The 15,302-nt window shown below is 35.9% G+C and overlaps 1 protein-coding gene across 1 annotated transcript in view; it reads right to left on the bottom strand.

The window, feature by feature from the left end:
* The window catches only part of LOC150098030 (uncharacterized), a 345,561-nt gene that overhangs the window by 280,642 nt on the left and 49,617 nt on the right, over positions 1-15,302 (bottom strand). Inside the window, exon 6 of the mRNA XM_090406662.1 lies at positions 12,020-12,076. Coding sequence (XP_090262788.1) covers positions 12,020-12,076 — 57 coding nt within the window. The remainder of the gene's footprint in view (positions 1-12,019; positions 12,077-15,302) is intronic.

The raw sequence follows: 15,302 nt of genomic DNA on the forward strand, positions 1-15,302 counted from the left end.
CATGTCACCTTTATCATCTCTAATTCCTTTTACAGCACTCTTTCCTCCATTTCTGAGTTTCTTCAACAACCACCAGAATATCTTGCCACCTTCTTTACATTTATTTTCTATGTTCTTACCAAAATCCTCCCATGAATTTTGTTTAGATAGTTTTACACAGTGTTTAGCTTTCTTACATTTCTCTCTGTATTCTCTAAGAGCAAAAGCTGACTTATTTGCCAGGAACTTTTGATATGCTTTCTTCTTTTCTTACACTGCCTCTTTAACTTCCTGTGTCCACCATGGAGTTCTGATTTTTTTATCCTTACAGACCACCTCACCACATGCCTCTCTGGCTGAATCAATCAGGGTTTTCTTCAAGGATTGCCACTGAATCGCCAAGGTTTGGTTCCTGTTCTCAAATCTTTCATTTTTTCTTCAATTATGTTTGTGTGAGCTGCTCAACTTTTATTCGCTTTAAAACTTTCCTACATGTTCTTCTTTTCAATATAAAATTTAATTTTATCTTGCTCAAGACTAAATGGTGATGACTTCCAATTTCAAATCCTCTGTACACTCTGGTGTCCTGCACCAGGGAGAAAACATCACTATCAACAATAACATAGTCAATGAGACTTTTCTTATTCCTTGCCTTTTCTCTCCATGTGAATTTGTGCACATTTTTATGTTGGAACATTGTGTTAGTAATAACCAGTCCATGTCCTGAGCAGAAATCCAACATGCATTTGCCATTATTATTAGCTTCACTCTTTTCTCAAAATTTTCCCAATATAGTTTTATATGTCTGACAAGCATTTCCTACTCTGCTATTTAGATCCCCAACAAAGACCAACTTTTCCTTTTTCATTGTCAAAAAATTCCTCCGCTCCTTCTGTAGAAGAATTTTCTGTGGGAAAAAACCTTCTGTGTGACCATAGGCACAAATAAGTTTCATTGTCCAGTTCCCCATTCTCATATTTGTCCACATCACTCTATTTGAGACTGCCTGCCATTCAAGAAGATTAGCCTCGTATTTAGTGTTGAATACTATGGATATGCCTTTTCCTTGACTGTCATTGCTTGAATATAACATTTTGTATTTATTGCTCAGAAAGATCTCCCCAGTTTTTGCCTGTTTTGTTTCAGTCACCCCTATTATGTCAATCTGGTACTTATCCAATTTCTCAGCTAGCCCATTTCTTTGCCATTCAGGCTTCTTAGGTTGATAGTACCAATCTTGAACTCTGGTGATGTTGAGTTGGGGTGGTTTTAGAATTTGTTCCAGTAGTTGACTTTTCATTGTTTGCCCTGGTTCCATGGGCGTTGCCCAGGGAACCAGAGCAAACCAGGCAATGCCCCAGCCGGCATGAAATTCTGTCATGTTGTTCCATCATTCTATATTTTGGTTTAAGCCAATAAGAATACAATTTGGTTGACTAAATCACAAATTGCCAACTCATTCTCATTCATTCAGTATCCAGGGTGCACCTAACAGGGCGCACCACAAGAAGGTGAGGACTGGACATTAGGTCAGATTGGTTCTCTGCATTCCTTTAAAAGCTATGTGGAGATCTCCTCTCAATTATATAGCTTTGACCCTTAAGCATCCCCTTAAGATTGCTGTGAATCCTTTTTTGAACAAGGTTCTAGGAGATTTAAGTTAATAGTGTTTTTTGGTAGTATAGTAGAAAAGCATGGCTATTTGCTTGATAGACAAGTGCTCTGAGTCAATCTGTTTTTTAATTTCATGATCATATTGTGAAGTAGATGATCTCTTTAATCTAGATTTTCTTGTCCAAGCAACGAAAGTCCTGAGTGATATTTGATTCTGTTGTTGGTTCCTGATTCTGTTAGTGAATTTAACTGTGGAGAATTTTCTTCTGTCTTCTAGTATGTGAAGCCCACACTCTTGTTGAGCTTTTAAAATTATTTGTGGATGAGACTGCACTTATAATAATTTTTGATACTCTGGACTGTACTACTCTGTCAAATTTTTCTTTTGTGCTAGTAGAAGCTGGAGCCCAAATTGATGAGGCATATTCCAAAGTGGGTTGTATGAGTGCCATATATGTTGTTTTGAGTGTCTTTGGTTTTGCACCCCACTTTTGTTCCACAAAGCCTTTTGATGATATTAAGCTTTTTTAAGAGCTTGATTAGATATATTTATAATATGAGTTGTAAATCTCAGTTCAGTATCTAGGGTTAGGCCTAAGTATTTTGGAGACTCTGTTTTTTCTATTTTAGTATTATATATTTTGATTTGGGGGTTGTAATTGTGTCTGTTTTTTCTATCAGTGGAGAAGATGCTCAGTTTTGTTTTTTCTGGATTTGTCAGGGTCAAACTGTAATGTAAGTTCCTTTGACCATATTCCTTTTATTGAATTATTTAGGACTTTTTCAGATTGTTGAGGATTACTGCTTGTGTGCCAGATTGCTATATCATCTGCATAGCATGCTATTTTTCTGTCATTTATTAGGTGAGGATGGATATTGTCCATAAAGATGAGAAACAGGAGTGGGCTTAAAACAGAACCTTGTGGGACTCCAGCTCAAGTTCGATGCGTGTTGGAATAAAGTCCATTAACTTTTGCATTAATTTTTCTTCCTTTCATGAAATCTGAAATCCAAATTAATGCGTTCCCCCTTATTCCAGTATAGTATGCAATTTTTATTGACTTTTGTCTCCAAACGTGATCAAACATAGCTGTGAGATCCAAGAATATTGCTGTTGTCTTCTTTGATGATTTATCTTGAAAGCCATCTATGACTGATTGACAAAGATAAAATAAATGATTTTCTGTACTGGGTTGAGACCTGTATGCAGTTTGGTAGAAGTTGATCTTGTTATTTTCTAAGAGCCAATTCATAAGCCTGGTATGTATTATTCTTTCGTTTACTTTACAGAGAGTGCTAGTCAAAGCTATTGGTCTGTAGCTTTTACAATCACTAACGTTTTTGTTATGTTTTAGTAAAGGTATAATGACTGAATTTTTCCAGATTTTTGGTAGTTTACCTGTATTCTAGGAAGTGTTAAATATCTTCAGAAGGCAGTTCAGGGCTATTTTTCCTGTTTTTAATCATATGTCCAAAGATAAGATTGATTCTGGGTGATTTGTCAGGGTCAATTTGACTAATGGCTGTTTCTAATTCTGTCATTGTGAGGTCCTGAGTAAAGACGTCTTCAGAAGAATAGGTTCTGGATTGTCTTAGCAGATGTTTTGTAATTTTCCTGCACTTTTTGTCTTCTTTGCAGTATTGCAGTTTGCTTACTTTAGAGTACTGTTTGGCTAGTATTTTTGCCATCTGTTTGTTTGTTGCTGCTGTATTAATTCCTGAGGAGACTGTGTTCAAAGAGTGATCAGTATTCCAGAAGTGCTGCATTATTTAATAATCTGATGATATTCCAGTGTTGTGAGTCTTTTCTTGGATCTAGTCTATTGCAGAATTTCTCCCACTTTTTTTTGTTTGCAGTTAAAACTTTTATCATCTATGTATTGAGTTAATTCTATTAATTTCTTTCTGTTGTCTTCAGTATTATTTTAACTGTTTGTTGATAATATCTCTTTCAGTGATCATAGCACTAATATTATGATCTTTCCAAAATGGAACCCAACTGTTTTTCCTGAGTCCTCTGGGAATTACATTTTTTGCAGCTCTCTGTATGTTGTTAGTTAATTATAGTAGTTGCTGTCTGAACGGTTAGCCTAGTGGCTTTGTGCTACGCAACCATATGCCTGAGGAAGGAGTGTCCTAGGTTCGATTCCCGTCAATGACGTGAGGAGCTCAAGGATCTTCCTCAGCCATAGCCAAGTTAGCCAGTCTTGGGCACGGATAACAGAGTTTTTTCTGCCAGTTTATCTGGTGTTTTTCATCCTGCAAGCAGGCAAACGTCCGAGGACACACACGGATTACAGTCAGGAATACTGACCCAGCCATAGGTCTGATTCGTCAGCCTATGCCGGTTCCACAGCCCAGATAAAATTTTGGGGGACTAGATGATACCGTAAACTTCCGTAAAAGGGGGAACGCTGTATCATCAGACGGAATTTATTTTTTAGTAGTTGCTGATCAAGTTCTTTACTAATGGATGTGCCAGTGCAATATGTTTCTAATAGTTGCATGTATTTAGGCCAATTAGCTTTTCTGAAGTTCCAAGATCTTTTTGTTTGTAGTTTTTGGTCTAACTGCAAATTAATGATTGTGATAATAAGTCTATAATCACTGATGGCATTCTCTAGTATTTTCCACTGGGTAAGACTGACAGTTTCATAATCTACTTCTGTGATGTCTAATGCTGATTCTGTGCCTGTTGTTTTTGACAGATATGTATTTTGCTTGTTGTTTATGATCTCAAGGTTTAGATTATCAATTATGTCTTCTATTTGTGCTCCTTTCTGATCTAGTTGTGGGAATCCCCAAGTTGGGCTTTTGGCATTTAGACCTCCTAAAAGGATCTTTGTATCTGACATTGTTTGACTTAGTTGCTTAAGTAGCTCTGTATTTATATCTGTGTTATCTGGATGATATGCATTGACTATTGTAATAATCGGTTTTGGTAGAAATATCTTGACTGCTTGAGCTTCTGTGTTACTATTTATATTGCTGTTTGTAGTTGATATGATTTCTTTATATTTAATGCATTTAGTCTGTAAGAGTATAGCTAGACCTCCACCAGAACAATCGGGTCTGTCTTTCCTTAATGTTGAATAGCCTTTCATTTGAAGCTTCGGATTTTGATTTTGTTTCACTTCTTGTAAGCAGCAATGTGGAGGATGTTATTTTTGTATAAAATGTTCTTAAGCTCTTCCATCTTTTTTTGAGTGCCGTTGATGTTTAGCTGAAGTATGTTAAGAGTCCTCGTAGCATATTTTGCATCAAAATTCCGGGCTACAACTCTGGATGCAGTAGCATGTGTCCTCGTAGCATATTTCTCACCGAGATCTGGGACTGCAGTTATAGACACGTCAGCTACCCCAGCCGCGGTAGTATGTTTCTGATTCGAACAGAAGCTCTTCATAAAGTTGGATAGAAGATGAAGGGGATGATATGATTGAGACATTTCAACTGTTGAATGGTACTTATTAGATTGGCACAGGGAGATTTTTCATATAGTAGAACAAGAGACAGAGGAAAAAGGACAAGAAGCCATCTCTGGACGCTGCAAAAGAAGATGGTGAGTGAGAGGATGAGAAGTAGCCAATAAACTGCATGGTCCAATCATCCTCCATGATGGTTGGACCATGGACTTTATTGCCTGACAGAGCAGTGAATGTGCAAATAGTGGCCCATCTTAGACTGTTATCTAAGATGAGCCTCCCAAGATGGTCCAGAATAATAATGGGGAATGATATTGGGGAAAATAGGAATGGGGATATTCAGTTGTTTGCATGCAAAGCTGGGATGAACTATGAGGAGCAGAGCAGATGTTGTAGCCTTACAAGAAGACTTGAATGGATTGAGTGAATGCACAAGGGAATGGGGATACCAGTTTAATTTTTTAACAAAATGTAAGGTTTTAAAATTTGGGAAACAGATGGGATGTAGAATTTATGCTTGGTGGGGATATATTGTTGGAGGTGGAGGAAATAAGAGATCTTAGGGTGATAGTGGATAAGGATCTGAAATTCAGAGGGCATATTGCCAAAATTGTGAGGACAACACAACAAATGTACTACTTGCCCAGGTAAGATAGTACAACACTATATTCAGTCCTGAAGATATTTTCAGGAGCAAACTTTGTTTGCTCTCACTGAGATAAAGGATTAAACTAAATTTATTATAGTCTAACCTAGTGAAAAATATACTTTCAACATCTTTCTCTAAATCCAGAGTAATTTAATAAAAAAAAGGTGGCAAGCCTTTTGGCAACTCCTATAGGTAAAGATGACCTTCCTACTGCTTCTGCCTGGTATCTCCAATTCTGGGCCTGGCTCCCACTGAAGAGACCTCAATAAAGGTCGAAACTAGTCTGGGTAGTGGCCAATCCCTTAATGTATAACAGTATACATATCCACAAGGAGATGTGTTTTGCATTATGGGAGATACTGGGATAGGAGTGTTGGTAGCTTGCTCCACCTTTGCAACGAGTTGCCTGGTGTTGTACGACTTACCCAGGTAAGATAGTACAACACTATATTCAGTCCTGAAGATATTTTCAGGCGCAAACTTTGTTTGGTCTCACTGGGATAAAGGATTAAACTAAATTTATTATTATTGGTATATTCATGTTTAGAATATCCTTGAATCGCTCACTGAAATCAGCATGGAGAACTTGCAAGTGTTGGCAGTATGTAAGTAAATCTTCTTTTTTGAGAGACACTGCTGATACATTTGAAAAGTGGATATATTCCCCTCGGCCTATATTCCACTTGAACAGAAGAAGTTTCCCTACAAAAGCAGCAATAACGTTTTTTGTTTTAATTCAATTCAATTCATCACCTTGTAGTTGTAGATTGACTTCATTAAATATTTTATAGAGGTCTGTCAAATAAGCGATGTCATTTTTGGAAGTAATCAGGTTGGCCTGCAATCCGTCGTCTCTGTTTTCTAGGAACTCTAGTACTGAATCAAACAAATTGTAAAATCAATTCAGACAAATACCTTTTGAAAGCCAGCGAACTTCTGTGTGAAGCAGCAAATGATTGAAATCTTCATTGTTTTCACCACAAAGTTGGCTAAACAATCTGTCACTAAATGAATTGCTTCTAATCTTATTGACTATTCTAAAAATGTAATGGAGCGACGTGTACAAGCGTTCACTTAAATTTTTCGCAACCAGATGTTGATGAAGAAGAACACAATGTATAACGAGTACATTTGGTAATGCTTGTTTCAAATACGCTATGAAACCCTTGTGGCGCCCTGTCATTGCTGGAGTACCATCAGTAGCAGCAGACAAAATATTACAAATAGGAATGTCTTTCTCTTGAAAAAACTTATTCATGATAATAAACATAGATTCTCCCTTTGTATCTGCTTCCAAGTTTTTAGCAAATAATAATTCTTGACAAACTTTTTCTTCTTTTATGAATCGTACGTATGATAAGAGTAGCGGTTCATTATTTGGGAGAGTTGATTCATCGAGTTGAATGGAAATTTGGTACGTCTTCAAATAATCGCACAATGATTTTTCAACGTCTTCAGCCATTTCATCGATTCTTCTTTGCACTCAGTTATTGCTCAAAGGAATTTTCCTGATGATATCTGACACTGGCTTATGAAACACAGTGTTTATTACTTCTTTTACTGTCGGCAACGTTAATTCCTCACCAATTGTGTGTGGTTTTCCCGCTTTTGCGATTAATAATGAAATATTATAAAAAGCTTGTAATCCATTATTAACTTGTTTAGTGGACGACGTAAAAAGTTTTGATATAGTTAGACGTTTAAAATATTTGTCTTCTAGTACTTGAAAAGAGGACAAATCTTTATCCTTTTTGTCAGCATGCATTTTAGTTAAATGCTCTTGTAGCCTAGAAAGCTTCATTGCTTCATTTGAAAACACTTTTTGGCAAATCAAGCACATGGGTAATAATTGGTTCGTAGGAGACTGAATAAAACCATATTTCAAATACTCAATGCTGTACCGTCGACATTTCTTCTTATATTCAGACATAATGAAGTAATAAAATTTGAAAAAATATTCACAAAATAAAAGATTTAATTTACACTTTGTATGACTCCACTTATCTATCACACTTTCGACTGATGATTGTTGGCAAAGCACACAAAAAATAATGAAACTTATTCCTAAACCACTGGTATTTACAGATTTGAAATTTAGCCCGAATCAACTTGCATGCATTGACTTGTTTGCTATACCACTGTACTCGTGCTTTGAACAAGTCACTGCAAGCACCCATATTCCTGTCAAAACATGCTGAATTGAGTGAATTACCTACGTAATAGTTGACCAATAAACTATTACGTAGGTAATTCTCTGCTGCATGGATAGACTAAAGCCTGTATGGCACGATCAATTTTTACAATAGCAAAAAATGAATACATTTTTTAAGTATATAAAAAATATAAGTTAAAATAGCCTGTATGACACATTCAATTTTTCATTTTGCACGCAAGCGCATTTTGTTCGTCCGAATTGTGAATTCCTTGCATGAGATGGTGTGTCTACAGAGAATTTGAGTGTGTTTGAAGTGCAGTATGATGAACTGTGTGTATGATGAAAGGACCTCCTAGATGAGTTTATGACTCCATGGAGTCTCAGGATAATAATAATAATAAGGCTCTGCTATGACAGAAATGTACTCAAGTTAACAGCATATAACAGCACTGTTTAACAAATAGTTATTATTATTATTATTATTATTATTATTAAACAAGACCTCTGGAGTCAAAGACTCATCTGAGGTCCTTTTATCACACACACACACACACACACACACACACACACACACACACACACACACACACCTCATCATACCGTGTCTTAAACACACTCAAACTCCTTGCAGACAAACTTTCAGGCAAGGCATTCCAATCATTCACAACTCTGCACGAAAAAAAAACCGCCTCTCACTCCCCTACTCACACCCTCTTTATACAGTTTCCAGGGATTACCTCTGATTCTCCCCTGATCTCCCACTATTCTCTGTAGAACTTCACCACCATTGATCTTATAACAACCCCTTACCAACTTGTAGGTCTCTATCATATCTCCCCTCTTCCTTCTCTCCACTAGACTCTGCAAATTACATCTTCTCAATCTTTCCTCATACTCAACATTCCAGAGGTCAGAAACTACCTTAATCAGTCACCTTTGGAACCTTTCCAACATCTCTTCATCCTTCTGAAAACCCGGTGACCAAATCTGGGCACAATAGTCCATGTGTGGCCTAATCAAAGTCTTATACAATGGAACAAGAACCTCCGTACTTCAACACGTCAGTGTCCTCCGCATCATTCCTAGAAGTCTTTGTGTTGTCTTCACAACTTTGGCGATGTGTCCCCTAAATTTTAGATCCTTAGCAACTATCACCCCCAGATCTCTTATTTCCTCCACTTCCAAAAATATACTCTCACCAAGCATAAATTCTGCATCCCATCTTTGTTTTCCAAATTTTAAAACCTTACATTTTGTAACATTGAACTCACATCCCCATCTGCTTGCCCAATCACTCAATCTATTCAAGTCCTCTTGCAAGGCCACAACATCTTCACTACTCTTCATGGATCGTCCCAACTTTGCATCATCTGCAAACAACTGAATATCTCCATCCAAACCCTCGCCAATATCATTAATATACAAGTTAAATAGTAATTGCCCTAATACAGACCCCCGAGGCACTCCACTAGTGACTTTCCTTTTCCTGGATATCGCACCCCCATACACAACTTGTTGATACCTATCTGATAGCCAGTCTCCAATCCAATGCACTAATCTAATATCCAACCCCATCTGCTCTAGTTTGACTGTCAACTTATGAGGTACTCTATCAAAAGCTTTTGAGAAATCCAAGTATATTACTGTGTATCCTTCTCCTCTGTCCAAGGAAGCAATCACTTTATTGTAATAAGTAAGTAGATTACTAAAACATGACCTCCCTTTAGCAAATCCATGATGTCCATCAAAGATTATACCATTGTTGTCTACCCAACTCTGGATCCTAGTTCTCACAAGCTTCTCCAACAACTTAACCACAACACCTGACACAGAGATAGGCCTATAGTTTGATGCTTGAGTTCGATTACCTCCTTTATGAAGTGGCACAATCTTGCCCTCTTTCCACTCTTTAGGAACTTGACCAACTGCAAGACTCATATTAAAAAAATATGTCAAGGCAGGTGTCAACTCTCTGGCACATTCCTTCAGAATACACGGTGATATATTATAAAGTCCCACAGCCTTATTTATATCTAGTTTACTCAACTCCCCAAACACCTCTTGCTCACTTACAGTCAGTCTCTCCTCCCCATCATCAACTGCTCTCAATCTCTCCATGAAGTCACATTCACAAGATTGAAAGATCTTTATGAACTGCTCATTAAGTATCTCCACCAAACATTCTGCATCAGCTGTCTTTATACCATTTCCTCCAATCAATGTCATCCTTCTATAATCATTCTTTCTTTTGCTGGCTACATATCGAAAGAATTCCCTAGGATTCTTTTTGGCTTCATTAGCTAACTGCTGTTCATACCTCTCTTTAGCTACTCTCACCAACCAAGTCACCCTCCTTGCCTGGTCTTTGTAGACCACATGAAATTGGTTACTTCCACTTCTCTTATGCTGCCTCCACAATGCCCTTTTTCTCTGTATCGCATGCTTAATCTCTTTATTCATCCATCTCACACCTACCTTATTTAACCTTCTCACCCGTGGTATACATTTAGACATTGCATCTACTAAATAGTTCTTTTAAATCTCCCAAGCTGCATTGATCTCTTTTCCAGCTAACTCCTCATTCCATGCTACACCTGCAAGCTGTCTCCTGAGCTCTTCATAATCACCCCCCTTGTAGTTCCACATATACCCTTTTTTCACAGGGGTCCTTGCACTGCTGGCAACCACCCAGGTAATCACCTCATGTCACTTTCACCAATTGGTGGATGATTTGACACCTCATTTATAATTACATCCTCCGATGAGATGACCAAATCCAAATTCCAAGTTACTGATATCAAATAGAGCCACATAATACTAGCCCTCACAATACATGCCAAAGCAGAAAAAATAAAGCCAACTTATAAAAATTGGCCTGCACGCTTGAAAAATATAACCTCCTTACTAACTTTCCTATCACATGCAGAAAAATAGCATCCTTCTTCATTTATCTAAAGGCCATAGATTTCTAGATGAGGCATCTGTATATCTGGTTCTACAATAATTACTACCAGTCAAGCATTGCAAAAATTATATTTTACCTGCATAAAATACTATAAAAAAAGTCTTTAATTCAGTAGTAAATTCAAGACCAGGAGACTTTCTGAACATATTCCTGCTATGATAAATTATATCTAACCTCAATAATATTGAGATTGGATATATTTATGTAATAGCATCAGTTAACCAGAAATCTGGAGACTATTATCTGAAAACCTTCATTCCAATGACCAAGATTATAAAATAATCCCCACACAAAGTTATTGCCTAAGCATTCAAGACACAGGCATTCTTTTGTTTATTTATTTGTTTGTTTGACATGTTCAGTAGTGACAGTATGCATGTAGGTGTGTACGTATATATGCATTAATATCTGGTTAATATTGTTTGCTTAAATTGTCAATATGACTCTGGTAAAATATCGAAGTAATAATAAAAAAATGTAATGGTTATATTAAAAAAAAAAATTGTCAGTTCCCTCCATTAAACAACAATATGTATGAAAACTGACATTTATGCCTAAACATTGGGTAAAGTTGACTGTCACAATAGCAAACACCATTATAATAGTTACCAAATCTAACTGCCAAAAGAGTTCCAACCAAAATACCATAGTTATAATGCTATGTTAAAAGAAATTCAAAATAATGTTGTCAACTATACACAACATTTATTTGCTATAGGTCCTGCTGCCTCTGATGTGTGGAAATAATATATAAAATAAATAAATAAATAAATTATTCCTAAAGTCTCTATAAGTTTGTTCTAGTGAGAGTCAATTAGATGTGTAATAAAAAATACATTTCAAATGATAATAATTTATTTTATCCTATATGTCCATACAAAAAAATAATCATTTTAAAGTTCAATGAGAAAGTTTCTAAGGGTTCAAGGAAATTCCACATTTTGATTATCGTTTTAAGTTATTCATTAGATTCTATCACATAGAGTCTAGCATTCTGTCAAATTTGGCATGATTTTACCATGTGTCTCAGTTTCAAGATTTGAAAAAATTAAAACAAAACAAAAAAAAAATCATTCCAGGTCCATAAGCATGTTTAGTGACAAATATAATTTAAGTGACAAATACGGTCACTTTAATTATAAATTTAATCTTTCATATTGAAGAAAGATTAAAATAAGTTAAATTCATCAAACATACTTTTAATTATTTTAATTTTAATAATACTGATAACTTACTACTGGTCCTGGCAATCCAGATAAACCCATAGGACCAGGAGGACCTCTCATAGCCAACTGAAAATAAAAATAATAATACTCAGAATGAATATAAGAAATTTAACATAAACCAAAGGTAACAAAACAGTAAATATTATATAATTATACATATTTGATGTTTTAAGGATACTTGTGACATAAAGACTGAATAATTTATGCACGTAAACACAAGAAAGATATTTAATTAACCAAATATTTCAGTCTGGAAATAACAGACCATCTTCAGTGGCACTACAAGAACAGTTTAAAAAAAAAAAATACAAGGTGGAATACTAACAATAGATCATTTAAAAATAGAACAAGCCGCGTGATGTTATATCACTAAGTATTAAAGGGAATATTTTTAAGCAGAGACATGATTAAAATAAAGATATTAATTAATAATATTAAATAACATAAAATTAATATGAATTAATGAGTTATCCTGATTAGACGTTCCCAGATTTTTCATATAGATATACAGTCATTCCGATTCAGGTTAGGACGATGGAGTAAGGCCTCTACACTTTCTTTGAATAAATGTTCAAATTTATAACGGGATCTATGTAAGAGGCGAGTTTTTGACCAAAGGATGTGGTTAGTTTCAATCCCGTGCTGAGCCAATCCAGATTTTTCAGGTTTGTTGTGATGAATGGAGGATTGATGTTCTTGGATTCTTTTTTCAAGAGAACGTCCAGTTTGTCCAAAATAGGAGAGATCACAGTTGCAGGGAATTTGATAAACTCCAGGAAGAGATATAGTTGAGCGTTTGTCTTTAGGAGAAGGAAAATGGGAAGATAATTTGTTAATAGGTGAATATGTAGCTGTTAACTCATATTTCTTAAAAATTCTTGCGATAGGTTCGGAAATCCCGGAGATATAAGGAATTGGAACTCAATGTATTGAATCATCATTGTTTTGTGGTGGATTATAAGAATCAAGAAGATGTTGAGTACTCTTTTCGGAAAAGCCATTGAGTTTCATGTGTTGTTGGATAGTAGAAAGTTCTTTCTGTAGAAAATTAGAAGTAGAACAATTGGTTTTGGCTCTTTTGATAAGACATTTTATGATTCCTGTTTTTTGACAAGGATGATGGGCTGATTCTTTAAGAATATAATGACCTGTGAATGTTGGTTTCCTGTAAACTGTAGTTGTAAGAGTATTTGAAGGTGACCAGATGAGGAGAACATCTAAATAAGATAACTGGTTGTTTTCTTCCATTTCCATAGTAAACTTTATATGATGATGTAAGGAATTGATATTGTTTAAAAAAGAAAGTAAGGAGTCTTTGTTGTGCAGCCATACAGTAAAGATGTCATCTATATATCTTACCCAAAAGGATGGTTGAGGGAAAATAGACGAGAAGAGGACTTTTTCTAGATGTTCTAAATAAAAGTTGGCTAAAGCAGGAGAGAGAGGACTTCCCATGGCCATTCCTTCTACTTGGCTGTAAAATTTGTTATGACAAATATCCAGAGTGTATTACAAAATTGAATAGTTTTATAATGTCTTCTGGAAAGATGTCAGCAAGTAATTTTAAAGTTGAGAGGTACATTTGCATATAAAGATTCTATATCAAAGCTCACCATAAGATATGTGACATTTTTGGTTGTAATGAGACATTTTTTAATTTTTCTAAGAAATCGGAGGAGTTTTTTAGAAAGGAACTAGAGTTGCCTATATGAGATTTCAATAATTTAGCTAGATATTTGGCTATATGGTAAGTAGGAGAATCAATACAATCTACTATTGGATGAAGAGAAAAGTCAATTTTATGTATTTTAGAAAGACCATAAAATCTAGGAAGTCTTGCAAAATGAGTTTTAAGTCTTTCAATTGTGTCTCTATCTAAACTGATGACTTCATCTAAGAGAGAATTTAATTTCCTTAGTTGTCTGTTGGTTGGATTATAATCAAGTTCTTGATATGTGGAGCGATCTCGAAGTAAAAGAGAAAGTTTTCTTCTGTAATTTGCTGAGTCCATAACTACTGTTGCTCTCCCCTTGTCAGTTTTGGTGATAATGAAGTGATTGTTTTTTCTCAAGGACTGTAAACATTTCATTTCAGAAAAAGATATGTTGGAAGGAGGAAGTTTGGCCTTAAGTAGAGAAGAAGCGACTTCTAGACAAAGACAAGGGGAAAGCAACAGTAGTTAGTTAGCTTTGTAAAGAAATTTGTTGATGATGTTTCAAGGATAACCATTTTGCGATAGTGTTATAGCGATTTGGGACAGTTCTAACTGAACTTCTTCATCATCGGAGATAAAGTTTCTGGCTCGATTTCTCAACATGTGGATGATGCTCTGTTTATGTGACCTATGATGGTTTGAAGAGTAATGTAGATATCATCCAGTGTCCGTAGGTTTTTTTGTAAATGGACAGTTTGAAATTGTCACCTTGTCTTTTAACTAGTATGTCCAAGAAGTGTAGTTGTTCATTGTTTTCTACTTCTAGAGTAAATTTGATTTTATTGTGGAGTGAGTTGATTCTATTGACAAACATATGTAGGTTTTCCATGTTGTCCTGCCATATGATGAAGATATCATCCACATATCTCCACCATATTGAAGGTTTAGGAGTAATGTTGGTGAAGATTTCCTTTTCAAATTTCTCCATAAAAAGGTCTGCACGTGGTGGTGACAGAGGGGCTGCCCATGGCTAGGCCTTCTGAGAACTGTCCCAAATCACTATAACACTATCGCAAAATGGTTATCCTCGAAACATCATTGACAAATTTCTATACAAAGATAACCAACAAGAAAGAACAGTCTCCCAGCAAATTTCAACAGCAGTCATCCCCTTTATGAGTCCAATTTCCACCAAAATTGCGAGATTGTTAAAAGCCCATAACATCAGGGTTGTATTTAAACCAACTACTAGCATCAGACAGGGTCTAAGATCTCCTAAGGACAGTGTTCCATTTTATAAATATCCAGATGTATATAATATCCCATGCACGTGCGGTCTTTCCTACATTGGACAAACTTCGAGAAGCCTGGAAATAAGACAGAAAGAACATGTTGGCAATGTAAATCACAACAGAACAATCACCTCCGGTTTAGCACATCACTTTTCAACTTCGAACCACACTACAGACTGGGAAAACAGCTCTATGCCCTACATAGATAACGATTACTGACCGATTATTCAAAGAAGCAGCAGTAGTGCTACGTACAGGCAACAACCTAAACAGAAATCAAGAGACCATACTGAACGATACTTGGAAAAATCTAATTAATTCTCTCAGTTCAACAGAACTACAGTAC

Source organism: Typopeltis vanoorti, chromosome 16 (genome assembly GCF_054136105.1).
Source record: "Typopeltis vanoorti isolate ZY-2024b chromosome 16, IOZ_Tvanoo_1.0, whole genome shotgun sequence".
Taxonomy (NCBI): domain Eukaryota; kingdom Metazoa; phylum Arthropoda; class Arachnida; order Uropygi; family Thelyphonidae; genus Typopeltis; species Typopeltis vanoorti.